The 19,925-nt window shown below is 38.9% G+C and overlaps 2 protein-coding genes across 5 annotated transcripts; both read left to right on the forward strand.

Moving 5' to 3' along the window:
* Positions 1-2,213: 2,213 nt before the first annotated feature.
* On the forward strand, positions 2,214-5,471 carry LOC119496911 (RIIa domain-containing protein 1). Of its 2 annotated transcripts, none has more exons than XM_037784576.1 (4): positions 2,214-2,406; positions 2,503-2,579; positions 3,778-3,824; positions 4,009-4,064. In XM_037784576.1, the coding sequence occupies exons 1-4, from the start codon at positions 2,326-2,328 to the stop codon at positions 4,032-4,034; spliced, it is 231 nt and encodes a 76-aa protein (XP_037640504.1). In that variant the 5' UTR covers positions 2,214-2,325; the 3' UTR covers positions 4,035-4,064. The 2 variants fall into 2 exon arrangements, with proteins under 2 accessions (XP_037640504.1, XP_037640503.1); XM_037784575.1 differs by lacking the exon at positions 4,009-4,064 and adding an exon at positions 4,414-5,471 and having other exon boundaries at positions 2,219-2,406.
* A 126-nt stretch (positions 5,472-5,597) lies between these two features.
* On the forward strand, positions 5,598-19,913 carry otoa (otoancorin). 3 transcript variants are annotated; one of them, XM_037784574.1, is made up of 29 exons: positions 5,598-5,914; positions 6,668-6,748; positions 6,872-6,930; positions 7,797-7,818; positions 8,068-8,089; positions 8,505-8,616; positions 8,762-8,824; positions 8,936-9,132; positions 9,217-9,341; positions 11,134-11,276; positions 11,403-11,545; positions 12,008-12,125; positions 12,239-12,451; positions 12,529-12,693; positions 12,899-13,039; positions 13,261-13,310; positions 13,896-14,016; positions 14,109-14,227; positions 14,318-14,459; positions 14,910-15,100; positions 15,180-15,270; positions 15,700-15,808; positions 15,913-16,082; positions 16,872-17,021; positions 17,114-17,256; positions 17,920-18,044; positions 18,171-18,262; positions 19,075-19,252; positions 19,435-19,913. In XM_037784574.1, the coding sequence occupies exons 2-29, from the start codon at positions 6,691-6,693 to the stop codon at positions 19,515-19,517; spliced, it is 3,345 nt and encodes a 1,114-aa protein (XP_037640502.1). In that variant the 5' UTR covers positions 5,598-5,914; positions 6,668-6,690; the 3' UTR covers positions 19,518-19,913. The 3 variants fall into 3 exon arrangements, with proteins under 3 accessions (XP_037640502.1, XP_037640500.1, XP_037640501.1); XM_037784572.1 differs by lacking the exon at positions 5,598-5,914 and having other exon boundaries at positions 5,935-6,748; XM_037784573.1 differs by lacking the exon at positions 5,598-5,914 and having other exon boundaries at positions 5,935-6,748; positions 11,158-11,276.
* The last annotated feature ends 12 nt before the right edge of the window (positions 19,914-19,925 follow it).

Consider the following 19,925-nt stretch of genomic DNA (forward strand, 5'->3'; position numbering starts at 1 on the left):
TTTCTTTAAGTTACATAGCCAAATATACATACTTTTCTGTATACTTTTCAGTACAAGCCAAGTATGCTTGGACTCCTCTGTATACTTGCCAAGTTAGATTTTTCTGTATACTTGTCGGTATAAGCCAAGTATACTTAAGTATGATTTTGTTATAGTATATATAAGTATATATCTGATAAGTACAAAAAAAGTAAACAGGAAGCATACTCACTTATTTCAAGTTTAAAAGAAGTATAGCACACTTGAATAAACTTATCTTTTGTAAGGGGAAGCCAGACCCTGAATTTAGAAAAAAATAATAATTCAGGGTCTGAACTTCTGAAGAAATCAAACACTGATTAAAAACTGTAAATAAATAGTATGAAGAACATTTCTTCCACAAAAGCTTTACAAAACATCAATTTCGATGTGAAACAACACAGAATGACAACACAGATCATTTAAAGGAGTTATGTATATATTTAAATGAACTATTTAGAAATATACTTTTTTCAAGTTTTGTAAGGCTAGCCTATGATGTCAAATATGTAAATAAAACAACTTTTGCTAAACTATGAGTTGTTTTTATCTATTTACTGTGATTGATCTCCAGTCAAATAAAAAAAAAGTTTTATCCTGCAAGTATACTTGTATATACTTGTAGCCCACTTTTTAGCAGAGATTGGGACTTGAGTCGCACCTAAGTCGCACACACAGTGACTTGAGACTTGACTTGGACGGTGGACTCTAGCTCAAAGACTTGAGACTTGACTTGCAAAAAATGACTTGTGAGCATCTCTGCTTTTTAATTCATGAAAGTATACTTTGAATACTTTAATAACTTATAGTTCTTAACCAATGATTTATAAGTTTGTTTATTCGTCATATGCACAACAATTACAGCAAGCAGTCACATAAGTAAAAGCAAAATGAGAATCAAAGACATAGACAGTCTATAGACACAAATAGTGCAAGTTAAAATAGCAGAATTTAAAATGGATAAGTTAAATGAAAAACAGGATGTAACATATGACACAAGCCTTAAAGGGACTGTTTGTAACTTCTTACACGTATAAATCAATCCGGGTCGGTGTCCCATGCGCGCTCGCGTGTGGCTACGCTGTTCAGACTCAGACTCCAACACAAACTACACGGAAGCACCAAAACCGCAAAGTTGTATCTAGTGAAGCTCGTCTTGCAAAACAGTGTTGGCCACGGTGGGAGACCGTAGCTTTGGTCTCCAGGGCCGGAGTCTCTGTTCCTCTGCCTGCCTGCCTGCCTTCACTCAGCTCGCTCCACCTCATGTGCCTGCGCGCACACTACACACTGCAGAAGACTTAGTAGCTCTGAGAATATCTGGTGAATGTACAGTGGATGTTTGTGCAGAAATAAATGCTGCAGCTCCTCCAGACCAACAGAGGTTTCTGGTGTCTTGTGAAGTGACAGTTTCTGATACTGACAAACAGTCCCTTTAAGTAGCTGCTACCTGATCTTGAGCCTCTGTCGGGGGCCTCTGTGCAAAAATATCAATTCAAGACCTCCATTATCTCAGTTTTGTGTTTAAATGTTTTATAATCCTAATTTAATTAAATAAAATGAAACTACCACTCAGCAAATGTGGGACCGTATAGTATTCTAGCATAGAAAGAAAGCATGGGGAAACTGTCCATGGCACAGAGTGGGAGGGACAGGGAGGCCCAGCAGCATGTTGGGATACTAAAGGCAATGATAGATAGATAGATATGATAGATAGATAGATAGATAGTAACTTTATTGATCCCGAGGGAAATTCAAGTTTCCAGCATCACAGTTCCATAGTGCAAAACATGTTAGTAAAAAGGCAGTAAAAAAGTTAGTAGTGCAGAGTACAAAAAAATATACCAGATATGAAAATACAAGGAGATGAAGAAAACTGTTCAGACTGAATATAGTGCAGGGTAACAACTGTGACACACGACTATTAAAAAAAGTGAATATAGTGCAGAAGAGACTGTTAAAAATGAGTATAGTGCATTATTATCTGTCCTGCAGATTCAATTTTGTATTCCTATTTGAGATTTTTTTTTTTTTAAAGAGGCTTTGTGTTTTTCCTATCGTGTATTTTTCAAATTATTACCATTTTAAAAAAAAATTAAAATGAATTGTATTTAAAACAACAAAAAATGAACTACTATTTATCCTGTGACCTGATGCTGCCACCTCGTGGATGCTGCCTTTAGTTACTGGAGGTCGTTTCCATAGCAACGGTTGCTAACTAGACTGAAGCAGCAGCAGCTGTGTCAGTAACAACAGGTGACCATCTTTGTTGCGTTTAACCAACAACTAGACGAACATTTTGTAGGAATTATGGCTGGAAAAGGTGGTTTGGCGAAACTGCACCTCGGTGTATTAACTGCCGAGCAGCAAGAGAGGCTGCGACAGTTCAAGGTAAAACCAGGCCAGTAGCAACAACAACACAATGCAGCTTGATGTGCATGATGTTGATTAACAAACCTGACATGCATTTTACTTTTTTATTCTCAGGTCAACACGAGAATCAACAACGAGAAGTATCTGATATCACATCCAGAAGTAGAGGTGTTGATAGGCAACTTTATGAGGTTAGTTAACATTATAGGTTAGCTCATTTATCTTCTCTTACTTAAAAGAGAAAGTCAGTCAACAGATTCACTGTTTGTTAACTTTGTGTCTGCTGGTGAACTTTTACTGGTTGTGTTTAAAGAAAGAAATCCATCATGCTCCTGGTGTCATGCAGAAGTAAGATAGCTCTCTCATGGATAAAAAAGTTCAAACAAATCAAGGCCAATATATCAATACATCATTTTGCAATGTATCACCATCTCAAATACAAAATAAAACAAGACCAGAACAATTACATGCTTTAAAAGCAGAAGTAAGGTAGCTATCTCATGGATAAAAACAAGTTCAAACAAATCCAGGCCAGTCTTTGTAAACATTTGTGAAGGGATCAGATCTAGTTTTTCCTCCTAATATTAGTTAACGTTAAGTATGATAAAAGAAACCAGCAGATAAACAATATAGGCATCCTAAAGTAAATTATAGATAGCAAGGAGTAACAGTAGCTCTTACTGTATTTAGGCTACATGTGAAGGTTTTTTTTCCTTTGCAAATTGATATTACAATATATCACCATTTCAAATACAAAATAAAACAAGACCTTACATGCTTTAAAAAAAAATATGAATTAAAGCCAAATAAATAAAAGTTTATGCAATTATGGTTTAAAAGAAACATAAACTGAGTTAGATATGCAAATATCTTCAGGCAAACTATTCCCTGTGTAGATTTTGAATACATTTAGCTCTGAGTTTTCCTGGTGACTATAAGCCTATCTTTTTCTTTTGTTTATTTTTTCAAGGATGATAAAAGGTCTGAATTTGCCTGCATGTGTGAGCCAAACCATTAACTGTTTTGAGACTAATTGCCATACTTTCAAAAACCTATTCTGCTCTGTATGTCACTTATTGTACTATATACAACATATTACATAAACAACCGACTACTTTATATGTTGGGTGGAGCCAGCCATCCAACAACAACACGTGTTCATTCACAGACAAATGAACTCCAATAAAAGTCTGAGCTGCTTTTAGGTTAATGTGTCTCCAGGCTCCGGGCAGTTTCTTTGAAAGAAACAGGCTCTGTCGTGTCTGAGTTTTCAACATCTGCATCAGAAAATGAGTACTATCTGAACCACTCAAAGGAAACAGTCTCCTTAATAGTCCTCATTCTGTAGTTGTACAGTTACTATTCGCATGTCCTGTCCTCCTCTCACAGAGATGTGCTTTTTAAAAGGCCGGCTGACATCCGTGAGTTTGCTGCAGGTGAGTTGTGCACACACATTAGTGGTCAATTGTTTCTAATGTTTTGTATGTCACATGTTTGGTTCTGAGGTCATTTGATTGTGTTGTCCCATGAAAAGACAACAATGAATTGATTCTACTAACAATTATTGTCTGTGTAGCCAAAGCCTGATAGACTATATCTTATATCTCTGTCCCTTTTTAGAGCTCCACATCAATGACTCACACTGATGTTCTGGGTGGCATCAAAGATGTTGAAAATAAAAAGCCCAACTGTTTTAGATTTTTTTTCCCCCTAAAAATTCAACTGTGAGGCATTTTTAAAGATATACTCAAATGCTTTTTGAGGGATGGGATTTTGACCGAGTGCCACTGACAGGGTTGAGACAGACAGTACGAGAGACGGACTAATGCATTGTTGGATTTTGTTCTTTTTTTTTCTTGGGATTTGTTGACATTGAGAAAAATCTAAAATAATGCTAGCCTTATCCTTTAAATGGACCCCAGGAAGAGTAGTTGTTGCCACGGTAATGGGGATCCAAATTAACAATACTGTTAACACACACAAACTTAATCTCACCGACTAACAAGTGTCAATGGTCTTTTTCAGATCACTTCACCAACCCGAACCTTCATGAGGTTATTGGCTCCAAAATGGAGGGAAACATGGAGTGAAACACACAGTCCCGTTGCTTCTCCTTTGTGTCTTTCTCTGTACTCTATTTTAGCAATAACAAAGACATGAATACGTTTGCGTCAATCAACTAATTCTTCAGTTTGTAGCGTTATTTTCAGATTTTCTATCATACACAGGCAGGAAGCCAGCTAATAGGGGAGATGGTAACGGCCGTTCCTAATAAGTGTAATTAAAGGGTTAATGAGAAGAGGATGTCCTGTGGGTATTACATACTGTGTTGTTTGTCACATCATGTCTTCACATAACCAACATGATCGTGACGAGGCATTCTGCAGGCTGGAGTTTGTGTTTACTGCTTGCGACTACCTTTTCCACCAGAACCATCAGTCTTTGTGGTCTGCATTGTGGCCCCACAGTTGTTGAGAGGACATATTGCATTGATCTGGATATGGACCAGTCAAAATGTATCATTTATTTACTCCACTCATGTATTACACGAAGATGCTGCAAACTGTTTGTTTTCTCTTGTGTTATTTTGTCATCTCTTCCTTTTTAATATACATCTTTTTTGTGCCATGAAACATTGGATTCATATTTGTGTGTATAGAAGTGAACATTTCATAGAGAATTTCCAGAGATAAATGTGGGGTTTTCCCATTGAACTCTGTTTTTGTTGGCTTTAGCATCTAACCGCCATTACACCTGCACCTTAACCTACCTCTGCAGTGGCCTTAACATTGATATGTGCTGCTCGGTATCACCGCTCAGTGTTCAGGAGCTGCTGTTTTGTGTTTGCCCGCGTTCTCCACGGAGAGCGTGAATAGAGCTTTTATTGTGTAGTTATCTTTCTTTGTTTGTTAGTTTGTTTTTGGCTGCGTCATTTTATTTGGATAATGCAGCTCTGTATTTGGTTGTGGTGTGTCTATTTTATCAGCCCATCCATCTTTTCAAGCTTTAATTTGAAATGATGTATGATCTGATGAATAATCATCTTGTTATACAACCTCAAAAATAAATGTACAACTGCTCCTCCAGTCAAGACTCATTCCTTTATGATCTATTGTCACCTTGTAACTCAGCATTGTGTTTCAGATTTGTTCGGTTTTATGAAAAGATTAGAATGAAAGCTGCAGTTTTTCGCTTGATGAATCCGTCAACAACAAATTATCTCACCTTTGTCTAGCAATGGTGTGTTCGTTTCCTGGTTGACAACAGAATAATTTATAACCCTGGTCTGTCTCTCTCTCTCTCTCACACACACACACACACACACACACACACACACACACACACACACACACACCGCAGCATGTTTTAATACCATGCACCTGCTGAGAACAGGTAACCACTCAACCAACTCGCATCAGACGTGAGAGAGAGGCAGAGGGACAACACGTACATCTTCCCTTTGTCTACATCCTGTTTTTTAAATTGCATTGTTTCTGGAATCTACCCAGTTGAAGAATCAGATTCTGTAAGTAAAAACAAATTTATACATAAATCAATAAGTTCTTTGTTTTCTTTTTCAGTCTTTGTGATATGTTTCAGGTATGTAATTATGTTGAAGCCGTAACATTGCCGAAACATGGACAGGTATAATACATATGCATTTTTGTATGATTTAATGGTTATTTATTTAATAACTCTTGATGAATATTTGTGATTATATACTAATCAAATTTAGACAAAAAATTAGACATTACGATCTTGTCTGACTTTACAAGAGTCTATACAATGTCTTTGGACCATGTGTTGTTTTAGAGAGTTTATTATTTTTGCTCTACACCATTTCTGGTAATCACTGGGCATATTTAAATGAGAATTCAAATCAATGGAACGCAAACAAATTGAATGAAGGCAAAATACCAACATGCAAATTTTTGAGAGCAAACTCCAATCTGTGACAAGCAATGTGGATTGAAAGCTTGTGTTTGTGCAGAAGTGATGGAGGAAGAGGGGAGAAGGAGAAGAACATCATGTACAGTACGTACATGTTTTTCACAACATGTCATCCTCCAAAGTCCGTGAAGCCTCCCATAGGATGAGTAACAAAGGTGGTAACTAGATCACAAATCCTCAGGAGAGGAAGTAGGTCACAAAACTGGAGGTGGCTTGCATGGAAACGGGTTCCATAACAACTAGAAACCTAACAACAAATCTAAGTCAAAATCACTTGTAATATGTTGATATTAATGCCCTCTTTGAATTATGTCCTCATGTTCAACAGACAGGTGGCCAGGTCTTTTCACCATGGCTCCAAAAGGAGGAACACTTTTCTTTCTACTCATTGTGGCCTTGGCAGCCTTGGGTAAGCAGCAACGCCATCTCATGTATCATCTCCACTTATAGACATGCATTATAAATGAATGCATGTTGTTTATGTGTACATAAATGTGTGTCTTTTCATAATTATTCATTAATACCTGTTCAGCTCAGCCAACACATGGGATGCTTGGAAATTATGCCGTCAAAAACAGGACCAAAAAACTGGTATGTCATTTCTGATTCTCATTTTCAAGTCCAACACAGTTTAGCTTTCGGTCTCAAAGGTAGCTGACTTTAGTCAATTTAGCAATAATAATAATATTTCATCACATTGAGATTGTAAAAAGTTGTTCTATTCCTGAAGTCATTCTATTGTTATGCAGGACAGTGATGATCATATAGATGCAATCACTCATGGTAATCAAATTTTAGTCATTGGTAATAATTGCACTGGAAAACAAATTATACAGATTTGGAAAAAAAAAAAATATTATGGAAAGAATAGGTGCTCTACTCATTGTTATTTCTTACACTGTATTTGTTTGTCTAAAGTATCTTTTAATTTGAATACAGTGTCATTGTTTGAGCCTGGTTTTGTAAGTTGGGTTTTTGCCATAATAGTCATTAAACATGTCATTAGATCCTCAAGATGGAAAGCTTTTTATCTCGAAATCATCTTTTTATTTGTAAAATCATCAAGTTTAAGAAAAATGTATGGTTAAGGTTCAATTTCATTCTGTCACTGAGAGTAAAATTGTTTTGCACTATGACCTACTTGTTGCACATCAGTACCTTCAGCAGCTCCACGAGCGTCCTTTGTTATATGTAATTATTTTTCAGTAGCTGCTTCCACCAGTCTATTCTACACAACCGTAATGATTGGATCTCATATCATGTTGTATTTTATTACCACAGTTTTCGTAATCTGAAACTATTTCTGAAGGTTTATATTCTGTATATACAGTACACACACACACACACACACACACACACATATAAAATCCCAAAGGTACTTAACAGTTGTTAATACGTTTTTCCAAATACCTTACCTTAAACATCTGATGATGTCATGTCTCTCTTTTTTTCTTCAGATGAGGAACTGCCTGAATAAGGGTGAGGGAACTCTCAATGTAGGTTTTTTATTAAATTGGAGAGAGAGAAAAGTGTGTTTGCAACATTAGATAAAGCTATTTCACTGTACAAATTCTAATCCTTAGTGTATGAATGTGAGAGTGTATGTTTGCATGTATTAATGAGTGCCCTCTGTAACACGAGTCACAACTAATACATGGCAAAACCTCAGACACATGATGTGTTTTAACTGTGCAACATATAAATATATGGTGGGTTGTTATGTTACAGGTTACCCGGTGCCTCAGAAGAGGTAATTCTATAAGTGTGTCTCTCTGTTGGTCCCTGTTGTGTGTTTGGTTAATTTCCTGAAGAGGCAGCTTGTTCAAATTTTTAGCTGCTTTTTTTGTTTTTTTAAATATTTGTTGGCTCCAAGCTGCAAAAAAAATGTGAGTAAGTAAGAATCGAGCATCATCCAGCTGCTTATGTAGAGCTGCTCAGCGGCAAACAGTACAAGACTATGGTCGCACTGTGCAGGATGTATGAATATGTTGCTAAAAAAGAGAAAATAGGCTCAGCTGAATTTCACTGGATGATTAAAGGATGAAACTAATCAACAAATAAAAAACTAGTATTTTGGTATTACGAAAAATACAAAAAAACTAATTAACGCCTAATATTTATTTCTACGCACCCAAACATTTTCTTCTACTCTTCATTTCTCTCAGTGACTTGCCTGTGGCGGACGGAAACCCCAATCCCCTCCTACCTAAATTTGTCAATGTCCTGCATTCAGTCTCTTCTGACAAAGCCATCAAAGACCCACAAGTCGATAAAATGGTGTGAATACACACACACACACACAAAGATAATGATTGGTTATTGATTATTTGGAGCATTCAAATTACTGTCTTAATGGTTGATGGGTCATTTTATTCTTTGTTTGTTTTCATTAGTTGATTCTTTTCTTTCTATCTCTTTTTAGACAAACAAGACATGGAATTACAACCATCTTCTAACCATGATCAAGCTGATGAGGAACTCCTCTGTCAGTAATCCCCACTAATCCCATGATTTTAAGAAAAAAAAAACATTATCCATTAACTAATGCAGCTCTCTCAGTCTAATGATTCCTACCATCTCTCTCTCATTCCTTCAGGGGGCACCTGCATGTTACATGCGAGCATTTGTGGCCCCTCTGTGCTGGGCGACTTTGACCAAACAGAGCGAAAGCAATATGACTTCAGACAACTATGACACACTGCTGAAGTGTGCCAGACCTGCGCTGGAGGATATGTCTTTAACAGCAAGGAAACTTCCTGCCAATGTAGGCAAGCGCCAAAACCTGACAAACATGTGAGTGTGCTTTTATGCAATTACTTCTTCCACTGTCTCTCAGCTATTTTTCTTAGAATTTGTAAAACTGGTCGTTGGTTACAGGATGAAGATGCTGTATGAGGTCATGCCTAAAGACCAAAGGACTCGTGTGGTAAAATGGTGGAAAGAACAGATCGCCCAGAAGTACTACAACTGTACAATGAGGCCACCATCTGACCCAAGATCAAGTAAGAAATTAGTTAAGCCCATCAAGTCATGAAAACCACTCTCTACAATAAAATCTAGTCAAACATTACGATGTATTCACCGTTAACTATTCATGAGAAAATCAGATAAATTCATACTCTTAGGTTAAACAGAAAGCGGGCAGAGAAGCTAGAAAATATGGGGAGCACAAAGTGGAAGAGACAGATGGGAAGACCTTGTAGAGTAGAAGTGACTACACAGAGGGAAACACTTGAGAGATGAGGAGGCTGCAGAGAAAGAGAGAGAGGGAGATGAGATGAATAAAACATGTCATTAAACAAATAACAATAAAACAGGCAGGAGAAAATGTGTGATAAGAGCAAAGGCAAAGTACAGAGGGGGATTGTTTGTGTCACAGAAAACACTGCATCTGTTTCCTTAACGCAGTATGTTTACAAATGTTTTTGTTTAGATGAGACTTAAATCCAGGGTATCATGTAAATCCAAGACCATGTTAAGTGCTACAGGCAGGTGATAGCCTCCAGCACTGGTGACAATTAACACTTATCAGTACATGTGGATCTGCACAGCAACCACCCAAATCTTACCCATAAATCCTCAATGGGTTGGTGTCGCCTTGTTTCCTGCCTCATTCCTGTTGTCACTTTTCTGTTAAGTATTAATGTCACTTGTAACAGCCTCGTTTAATAATAATAATAATACATTTTATTTGGTGGCGCCTTTCAAGACGACCAAGGACACTTTACAAAGATAAAATTAAACTCAAAAAGCCAGACATGAAAGAGACGCATTTATGCAGACACATATGATGGACTGATGGACACACTACAGTGAATATGCCAGTTTGAACAGGTGAGTTTTGAGGTGGGATTTGAATGTTGTAACAGTGTCAGACTGCTGGATGTGAGGAGGGAAGGAGTTCCAGAGCCTGGGAGCAGAGCAGCTGAACGCCCCTAGCTCCCATGGTACTGAGGCGTGAGGTGGGGGTCGTCAGAAAACCAGCTGATGATGAGCGCAGGGAACGGGGGTATACTCCTGTAGGAGGTCAGTGAGGTAGGTGGGGGTAAGGTTGTGGAGGACTTTGTAGGTGAGCAGAAGGTTTTTTGAAGTCAATCCGGTATTGAACAGGGAGCCAGTGTAGTTGGATGAGAATGGGGGAGATGTGGTCGGAGGATCTGGTGCGGGTGATGATCCGGGCGGCAGAGTTCTGAATGATTTGAAGTCTGTTGAGGAGTTTGGTGGGAAGGCCAGAGAGAAAAGCGTTGCAGTAATCAATCCGGGATGTGACAAATGCGTGGACCAAGATTTCTGTGCTGCAATGAGACAGGGATGGGCGGAGTCTGGATATGTTGCGTAAGTGGAAGAAAGCAGTCCGGGTGACGTTTTTTATGTGAGGTGCAAAGGAGAGGGTGCTGTCTATGGTGACCCCAAGGTTCTTGAAATGGTCGGAGAATGGGACGGAGAAGCCATCAATGAAGAGGTTTGGGGCAGTGGTGTTTTGTGATTTGAAGAGGTTGTTTTTGGAGCTGATGAGCAAGGCCTCTGTTTTATTTCCATTGAGCTTTAAAAAGTTCCTGCTCATCCAGCTCCTGATGTCTTGTAGGCAGGTTGCGAGGAAGGTGGCTGGCAGGGCAGCAGTGGGTTTAGTTGAAATGTAGACCTGTGTGTCGTCGGCATAGCCGTGAAAGTGGACATCATGATGACGGAGGATAGTGCCAAGGGGAAGGAGTTAATAATGGAGATGAGATCTGTGGGGTTGATGTGCTTGATGTTTCTAAAGGAGATGGTCCGTTGCTCTTTTATTTTTGATAGGCGGGCGTAGACTTCCCGCTGAAGAGCTGATGAAGCGCTGCAAACCTTTACTGAAATGGCTGACCTCGGAGGCATTGGCCACGATGGGACCGTATGTCTCCCATTTAGCACCAAATGATGTTGATTCTTCTCCCAAAGAACAGGTGAGATGGTCTGCAAAGCAAGAAGAGACAATGAAACTGGAAATAGCAAGTGACAAGATTTTAATTTGTAGCTCTGTTGGTTTGTTTGTTTGTTTGTTTGTTTGTTTCCTTCACTTTCTCTTGTAGCTGTGTAAATTCTTCCGCTCAGCCATGTTCAAATCCTCCACGAGGATGACCACCAGGATGAATCCCCGTCTGGCCAAGAAGTTTCTCCAAAGATTTCAAGAGTGCTTCAGTGGAAAGAGGGAGTTTGCTGCAAATGTGGACAAGTGTGTATTCATGCATGAATGTGTGTACCTTAGTGCATACCAATAATGATATTTATTTATATAGCACCTTTCAAAACAAAGTTACAAAATGCTTTACAGGAAAAAAAAAAAAAAGTGTTAAAACACAAAAACTGTATCAGGATATTGCTGGCGAAGGATCTATCTTTACATAACTAATTTTCTAGATAAATTCAGGTTTTTCCGATTTTCCCATGTCATGTCATTTCCTGACGCGACTGAAGAGGACAGATAAACATATCTCAATGGTGTCCACTCACTGTTTACCCTGAATGTGGGAGCTTTGGGGTTTAGTAAGGAGGAAAAGTCTTCTAACTCATAAGAGCATGAATAATACATCAATTATAATATCTGAATACAAATGATTATATTCAATATTATAGAGAGCTGATTCAATTTCAAGGTTTGAATTATCACTACATTTTTGCTTTTGAACCTTGTCAGGCTCGGCATACTGGCCTGTCATTGTTCCGCTGCTCCAGACCTGACCCCTGAGCTCGGCAGGAAACTCTTCGCTGAGCTTGATAACTGCGACGACTGTGGCAACTCCAGAATCACACAGGTATAACTCACTTGCTCATACTTACCCAAACTTCCGCCCATGTCCCCCTCAGCCAGGACAGAGGTAACACATTTCTTTTTCTTTGTTTTTATTTGACCCTCTCCTGACTCAAGCTGAAGAAGCGTCTTTTCAAGTTTGTGATTCCACATACAAACGACACTGGAGCACTACGCAAGCTGAACAGAAGTTTTGCCTTGTTGTCTCCCGAACAACTGTCTGAGATCCCTGCCAACGACCTCAAAGAACGTGTCGAAAATCTGGGATCCACCGTCCAGTGGACACCGGGCCAGCTGCGCATCCTGGTCCAGAAACTGCTTGGCGATAAGGTGAGTCTGCAGGGCTACTGGAAGCTTGTCTCTCGCATGCTCTCCCTCTATACTTATCTCATTCTGCTTTCCCTTAGTGTAACAAGGTGTCGGGCGAGAAGCTGATAGCCCTTCAGTCAGTTGCCGGAGGTTTGCCAATCTGTGTGCTCAAGGATGTCAAGGAGATCCCGAAGGATAAACAGGGGCTGGAGAAGATGACAGAGCGGATGAGCAAGGGGCAGCTGATGGCCATGCTGCGGGGGGTGAGTAAGGAGAGAGAGAAGCAGGAAATGGAAGCTAACTTTATCGATTAAGACCAACTATGACTCTGATGACTACTATATGAAAATCCAAAGAGAACAACAAATGGATCTAATAGTAAAGTAATTTGTTCTTATATATGATATGATATGATTTTAAAAACACTGTGAACATCATTTTTAGAAAGAATTGAATGTTTCCCTGTAGCTGTTAGACATGGTTCGCTCAGAGCTGGTGATCGCTCAGTTGTCCGACAGTTTGCGTGGCGTCCTTCCTTTATCCACACTGGACAAAGCAAACATCGCCTCTTTGGACCCAGTGGAGAATATACCATGGACTCGGCCACAGGTAATGCCCCTGAATACCTCCTCTCTGCCAACAGCACTGAACCATTAACACATTTTATTATGTTTTGACATTTTTAACATACTCTGAATTATCTGGCTTCTTGTTGTTTTGATTCTATTTATAACTGTTCTTGATGCATTCACTATAAACTAGTTTATTGTTATGAGTTGTATTTACTATGAATTGAGGCAATGTGTCTTACTTTGTTATCTTTTCCTTAGGCACTTCTCCTGGTAAAAAAAAAGATGCGTAATCGAAAGATGTCTAATTGGTAAGATATACAGCAGTGAATAAAAGAACGGAAGCCCCATCCGATACAATACAATACAAAAACCTTGCAATAATAAAAACATCTGACAAGGCTAAAATCTTTTCTAATGTGACTGGCAGAGTTGTTAGTTCAAATTGGTTGTCATTTTCAAGGTCTTTCAAGGACTTAAAACTTGGTTTCAAATCTTTAGTATGTCTCTATAACGTTCAATATTGGTCACCAAATGAGCAAGTAACATCCTTAATCCTGTAAAGCATCTTTGATTATCATGTATGGAATTATTTTATATTCAAAACTCCAATGTTTTGGCTGTCAACCAATCCAAAAAATCTCAAATCTCAAAAAGTCTTCTTGCTGGGAAAAATAAGACTTAAGTTATTACTCCTGTGTCTCCACAAAAAACATATACAGTAATCAAAAAAACATAGGAAGCTTTACCAAATTCATGTTTAATGCAGGCTTATAATATATATATATATATATATATTGTTTGGTGTTGTAGTTATCCGCATGTTATTGATACTGTGTGTACATGCCTGCCATTGCTTTACATGCTTACATTTAAAACATTATTGGCCGAGACAGGAGGCTGCGTTCAGTCCTTCAGGGAGTAACCTGTAAGATGATCGACGAAGTAGCAGACAGTGATGCTCAAGGCATGGCTCAGAACATAACAGAGACTCCGCAGTGGCTCTCTAAAATGCAGGTATGTATTTGCTCCCACATACACTATGTACACACATATGTAAATAAAACATTTGTAGCGTATACCAATTGATAACAATATAACGTTTTCAGGCAGGATGTGTTGCTCGAAAGCTTTTTGCGACTTTGGAGAAAGAGAGAGCTGACTATTTCAAAACCATCACTGAGGAGGAACTGGAACGCATTCCCACATTGTTACTTCTTCACCTGCTGTAAACAAACAGTCTTTTCTCTATCTCACTCTATTTTTAAAAAATGCTATAATAAATTGTAACAGCTCTCTGTCATTTACTTTATCCCAGGCCTTGGAAGGTGAAGGATTTGCCTGACTCTGTGTGTCAGGTCTTCCTCGACAAGATGGAAGAGGCCGACCTGAGCTTATTACCTCTTCGTTCCCCATCTCGCCCCGCACTCACCCAGAGAGCTCTGCTTTGCCTGACCAAAGTACACACAAGGATACAGACGGGTGACAAATTAAAGAAAAAGCCAACATAAACTGTCTCAATAAGGTGTTGAACCACCATGAGCTGTTAGAGCAGCAAAAAATGCTCCTAGTTGGCATAGATGGTCCAAGTCTCTGGTACTCTACCAAAAGATATTCCCTCCTTTGGTGTTTTGATTGTGGTGGTGGCTGTCTGACACATTGATCCAAAATGTTTCATAGGTATTCTGTCAGGTTGAGATCTGATGACTGTGAAGGCCATATAATATACTCATCAAGCCATTCAGTGAGCCTTGTATGGAAGCATCATTCACTATGTTTCTCTACTTATTATTCAGGTTTTTCCTTTAAATTGTCACCTGCCACCAACCTACTGCTCCACACCTATTATTATCACATTGTGAGTCTAGTGTGTGCAACAACAGCCTAAGATATTAACTGTGTATTCGCAGGGGGGGAACTTATCTGAACTGACCGAGGATGTGTTCAAGCTCGGACCGCTTTTGTGTGAGCTTCGGCCTTCCCAACTGCGCCTCATGGCCCCTGATGTCCTCAACTCCGTCCTCGAGGAAATGGCTTCCTGCCAGCACATTCCTCGACGCTACAGGGCAGAGATAATTCAGCTGGTCATGCAGACTTTTGGGTAGAACAGGCACCCTGTGGACGCTGGAGTAACTGCAGAGAAAACAAGAGTCTGATGCTTTTTCTATTATCTTCTGTAGAAATCCATCTGATTGGTCAGCTGAGACCATGGAAGCAATGGGACCTCTCATCCTTTTGGATGACAATGTCGTATCTGCTCTGCCCAATAAGGTGTGTCTCTTTTGTCATCTTCTTTACATGTTGTATTTTCATTATGTTGTCAGTATTGCATGTCTGTCTATCCTGGAAGAGGGATCTCTCCTCTGTTGCTCTTCCTGAGGTTTCTTCCATTTTTTCCGTTAAAAGTTTTTTTTTCATCTGATGAGGGTCGTACTGTAAAGGACAGAGGATGTCATATCCTGTACAGATTGTAAAGCTCCCTGAGGCAAATTTGTGATATTGGGCTATACAAATAAAATTGACTTGACTTGACATGTCATCTGGACGGTGATGCAGCTCATAATGCTCCACATTTTAATCAATAAATTACTCAAAATGAAGAGGGAGCTCAGCACTACACTGTTATGGTTGCCTTGATTCGTGCATGTGCAGTATTTTTTCATCATACGTTTTTTTTATCCCTCTCTCCGTCTCTGTCAGCCTTGGATGGAAGACTCTCTCTGTTCCCCGATGTTGTGCATGAATCACACCTCCAACGCCCTGAGAAAGAAATGCTTCCATTCCACCGCCAACACATCAAATGCAACACGTAAAAAGAGAGCAGAATATTGGTGATGCATTGTTCTACTGTACTTTTCTATTTCTCACCTGTGATATGTCTCTCTCTCTCTCTCGTCTTTGATGGTGGTGAAGAACTCACCGTGGAGTTGATTGAAAAAGTGGGAAAGGACAACGTATACTGGACAGTGGACCAGCTGGCTGGGATGTCAAACAAAACCTTCCTCGCTACTTTAGAAACACTCGGGGCCATCACTGACTACAGCGCAGACCAACTGGCCGTGCTCAGTAAAAAAGCAGTTGAGGTACAGTGGAGGCACTGATCCTGGTCATTCTGGGAGTAGAGGACTGCTCTGGTGCAGGGAAGGGAGAAAGTCAATTTGTATTTTTCTCTTGTTCTAACATTTCAGTTTTTTTTATTCTTTGGGTTTCATTATGGGGATCGACAGTGAGTTCACCACAATAAGAGACTATTGTGGAGGGCGGCTGAACCTTCACTTTTTAACAAAATGTTCAATGGATCCTCCCCTTGAAAAGCTCTCTCACACCCTCCCTTATAATATCTCAAAATAACATAACAGTGTTTAAGCATAAAAACTGAAAATGCATAAAGAATTCAAAATTATGTACCACTTAAAACATAACAAATCCACCAAATTTCACACCAGAAATGTTTGGCAAACATAAAAAAATGCGTCCCAAACATTCACTCTGCTTTTGAACCAACTAGCTGAACAGTTTACCATTGTCTAAGTAACTCAGTGAACCAGGCACATGCGGCAGCTCTGTGCAGCTCAAGGGGCAACTGAAATACATTGTAAATCTGGTGTTAGAAAGATTTAGAGTCCCTCGTGCTCTAACAAAACTTTCAGATTACCCTCTCCCCCCTAAAAATCTTGGCACAGTCCCAAAGTAGAAAACAGGATTCTGATGACTAACTAATATCAAAATCCAATTTCAAAACTAATTCAAATTGGTAGTCAAGAACTTTTTAATGCTGTAATTGCATAGTAATCCAACATTTTGTGTTCATCAAAGTCATTTTTCTGAGTAAAGATCTGATTCATTTGAGTGTTTTTTTTGTGTTTCTGCAGAACTTGGGCCCAGTGTCAGAGATGAATGAGAGTGTGGTGATGCAGATGGGCTGTATAACTCGGGGCTTCTCCAACGCAGACCTAGAGAAACTCCCCTTCTCACTTGAGTCTTTGGAGAAAATTGCTAACTGTGGCTGGAATGAGTCACAGGTGACATATAAAAGCAGCATCATATGCTCATGACTACTACTCACATACTGATTATCATGGCGTTCACTAATCAAGACATTCTGTCTCAATAGATGGAGCTGGTGTGGAAGGCCGTCGCTGAATATAACAACCTGACAGCGCAGCAGCTGGGAGCTGCAGAGATGGTAGCACTGAGCCAGTTCATCTGTGGCCTAAACTCCAGCGAGATCGAACAGCTCAACTTGGATGCCTTCAAGTTTGTGCACCATATTATACAAAATCTGTTTTTGTCTCATGCAGCTTAAAGTATTCACTTAACCTCAACTATTTATGCAAGAGTTTTAATGCCTTTTCCCTCAATTTCTAATCTCAATGACCCATTTATAGAGTAATACTAACAAATAAGTCTGTATTTATTTATTTAAAAAGGTTCCCCATTAGCTGATACCGATGGCATCAGCTAGTCTTCCTTGGGTCCGATGCTTAAATAGTTTTGTAGCAAATCTGATTTCACAATCAAGAGTGAGATGTCTTTCAAGCTTTTTGTTAAGTTCAAAGAGTATGCATTCTCTGGAGCAGAATCAAATAGTTTGACCATGTTGTAATTAGGGCTGTCAATTGATTAAAGGATTTAGTCGCGATTAATACCATTGTTTTTTTTTGGCCGGTGAGTGAAGCAAATCTAGCAGCCACTTGCATATTTTACCAGCATTTGGCTGGTGGCTGGTGCTAATTTCCAACCCTGTATGCCAGTATCTTCACTCTAGCTTTAAAACTGAGCATGTTACAAGGTAAAATCGCAAGTTGCATCAATGCGTTAAAGAAATTAGTGGCGTTAAAACAAATTTGCGTTATTGTTATTATCGCGTTAACTTTGACAGCCCTAGATATAATGTTTGTGTTTGTGTGTGTGTCGTAGGAATGCTGTGGGCTCAATGAATGGTGTTCAGTGCCCCTCCAAGCTGAAACCTCTTGCTGTGTCTGCATTTGGAAATCCCAAGAACTGGACTGAAGCACAAGTGTCTGAGCTGGGCTGCATCATTGGTTAGATAATCACTTCTACTCTGTGTTCTCTGCAAACCAAACCCCATTGTACTGTTCGTCAGCAGTACCGTCCCGTGCTCAGAAGCTTGTTACAAAATACTGAACAGCTGTTTCTGTCTCCCTCAGCTGGGTTGGATTCAACTGAGTTGGCTTCTTTAGACCCATCTGTCTTCTCATCTTTTAACAAGTCCTGCATCCCGCACATACAAAACATTGCTGTAAGTAACTTTCTCTCATCTTTGTTCTTACCTTCCATCGTCTTTCAGTTGGGAACCAAATCCAGTAATTAAGTACATTTACGTAAGTATTGTACTTAAGTAGAGATATTTGGACTTAACTTGAGGATTCCCACTGTACGCAACTTTATACTTCTACTCCACAACAATTCAAATGGAAATATTGTACCTTTTACTCTAGTACAGTGCATTTATCTCAAAGCTTTGACATTTTAATGACATACTATTTTTTGTGACTTATTTTTAAGGAATACTTTTTGACATTTTAACCACATACTATACTATGAACTTTGACATTTTAATGACATACTATGACTTTTTTTTTTAAATTAATTATATTATACAAGAATTTCCATGACTTTTTTCGACATAATAAAGTATGACATTTTTTTTTACTTTTTTTGACATTCTATACCATGACTTGTTTTCGACATAATATAGTATGATTTTTTGACATACTATGCAATTAATTTTGTTTTTACTTTTTTTGACATACTACACTATGACATTTTTTATTACTTTTTAATGACATTTGTATAACTTGCTATACTATACTATGACTTCTTTCGACTTACCATACTATGACTTTTTTATGACTATTTGATTTATTATACTGTGATTTACTTTACTGTGAGCCTCGGTACTGCTCTCTCTGGTACTTTTTCTGTGTTTGTTTATTTGTTGTGTCTTTTGCTGCGAACATTGAGAGCAATACAAAAAAACAAAGTCAAATTCCTTGTATGTGTATACATACTTGGCCAATTAAGGGGATTCTGATTCTGTTTTCCCTCCAGGCACTCTCTGTTGATCAGCTGTTGGCTCTTGGACCAGACAACGCTGAAATGGTAACCAGTGAACAGAAAGCTGACATGACAGACGAGCAGCAGGCCGCTCTTGAAACGGCCGCGACCGGGTCAAATGATGCAAGGGCTGCGAGCGGGCCAGATGTTGAAATACCACCTGATCAGTCAGGTAAGAAAATATATACTTGTACAAACATGGACACTGCTGTAAATTCACATATTGGTAGAAAATAGTTTATGTAGGACCCCATCACTCATAGTAAGAAAATAATTAAGACAATAGGTTTTCATAGACCTTAAAGGCTCAGTGAGGAGATCTTTGCATTCAGTCTTCATATTACTGTCGTTCAGGAGCTCCGTCGCTGAGTGTCGAAGGAGTCACAGCCTTCATGAAGCCCCTCCTGTTTCTCCTCATGGGGTTCCTGCTGCTGTGAGAACAGACACCACATCCAACTGCAAAACCAGCAGGAGCTTTAAGATCATCATTATATTACACTCATGACATGTAATTCTTCAAGTTTATATTATTTGTGACGTATTTCTCATAGATAGTCTGAATCTGAGCTAATGTGTGTGTGAGTGTAGGATGTTCTAAACATTAACAACATAATCAAATTACCTGTTAAGCTGTGTAAGGAATCCTTATTATTGCTTTTAAATATTCTCTCTCTATATATTTATAAGAAAGCATATTTTAATAGAATGAAGAGGAATATTTAATGTTCGTCACTCTGATGTCTTCTAAGTGGGATGGCTTTATTTGATACTGTATTGGCAACAACTGGAAAATGACAAGTGATAAAACTCATTAAATAATATTAATATACGTACTCAGATACTGT

The sequence above is a fragment of the Sebastes umbrosus genome, chromosome 11 (assembly GCF_015220745.1).
Source record: "Sebastes umbrosus isolate fSebUmb1 chromosome 11, fSebUmb1.pri, whole genome shotgun sequence".
NCBI classification, from domain to species: Eukaryota; Metazoa; Chordata; class Actinopteri; order Perciformes; family Sebastidae; genus Sebastes; species Sebastes umbrosus.

What these genes read in the sequence shown, in the direction of transcription:
- LOC119496911 (XM_037784575.1), top strand. Translation starts at nt 2,326, where the DNA reads ATGGCTGGAAAAGGTGGTTTGGCGAAACTGCACCTCGGTGTATTAACT. An exon ending in AGAGGCTGCGACAGTTCAAG is followed by an intron (nt 2,407 to 2,502) that starts GTAAAACCAGGC and finishes TTTTATTCTCAG; the next exon opens with GTCAACACGAGAATCAACAA. An exon ending in TTGATAGGCAACTTTATGAG is followed by an intron (nt 2,580 to 3,777) that starts GTTAGTTAACAT and finishes CTCCTCTCACAG; the next exon opens with AGATGTGCTTTTTAAAAGGC.
- otoa (XM_037784572.1), top strand. Translation starts at nt 6,649, where the DNA reads ATGTCCTCATGTTCAACAGACAGGTGGCCAGGTCTTTTCACCATGGCT. An exon ending in CTCAACTTGGATGCCTTCAA is followed by an intron (nt 17,257 to 17,919) that starts GTTTGTGCACCA and finishes TGTGTGTCGTAG; the next exon opens with GAATGCTGTGGGCTCAATGA. An exon ending in TGAGCTGGGCTGCATCATTG is followed by an intron (nt 18,045 to 18,170) that starts GTTAGATAATCA and finishes TGTCTCCCTCAG; the next exon opens with CTGGGTTGGATTCAACTGAG.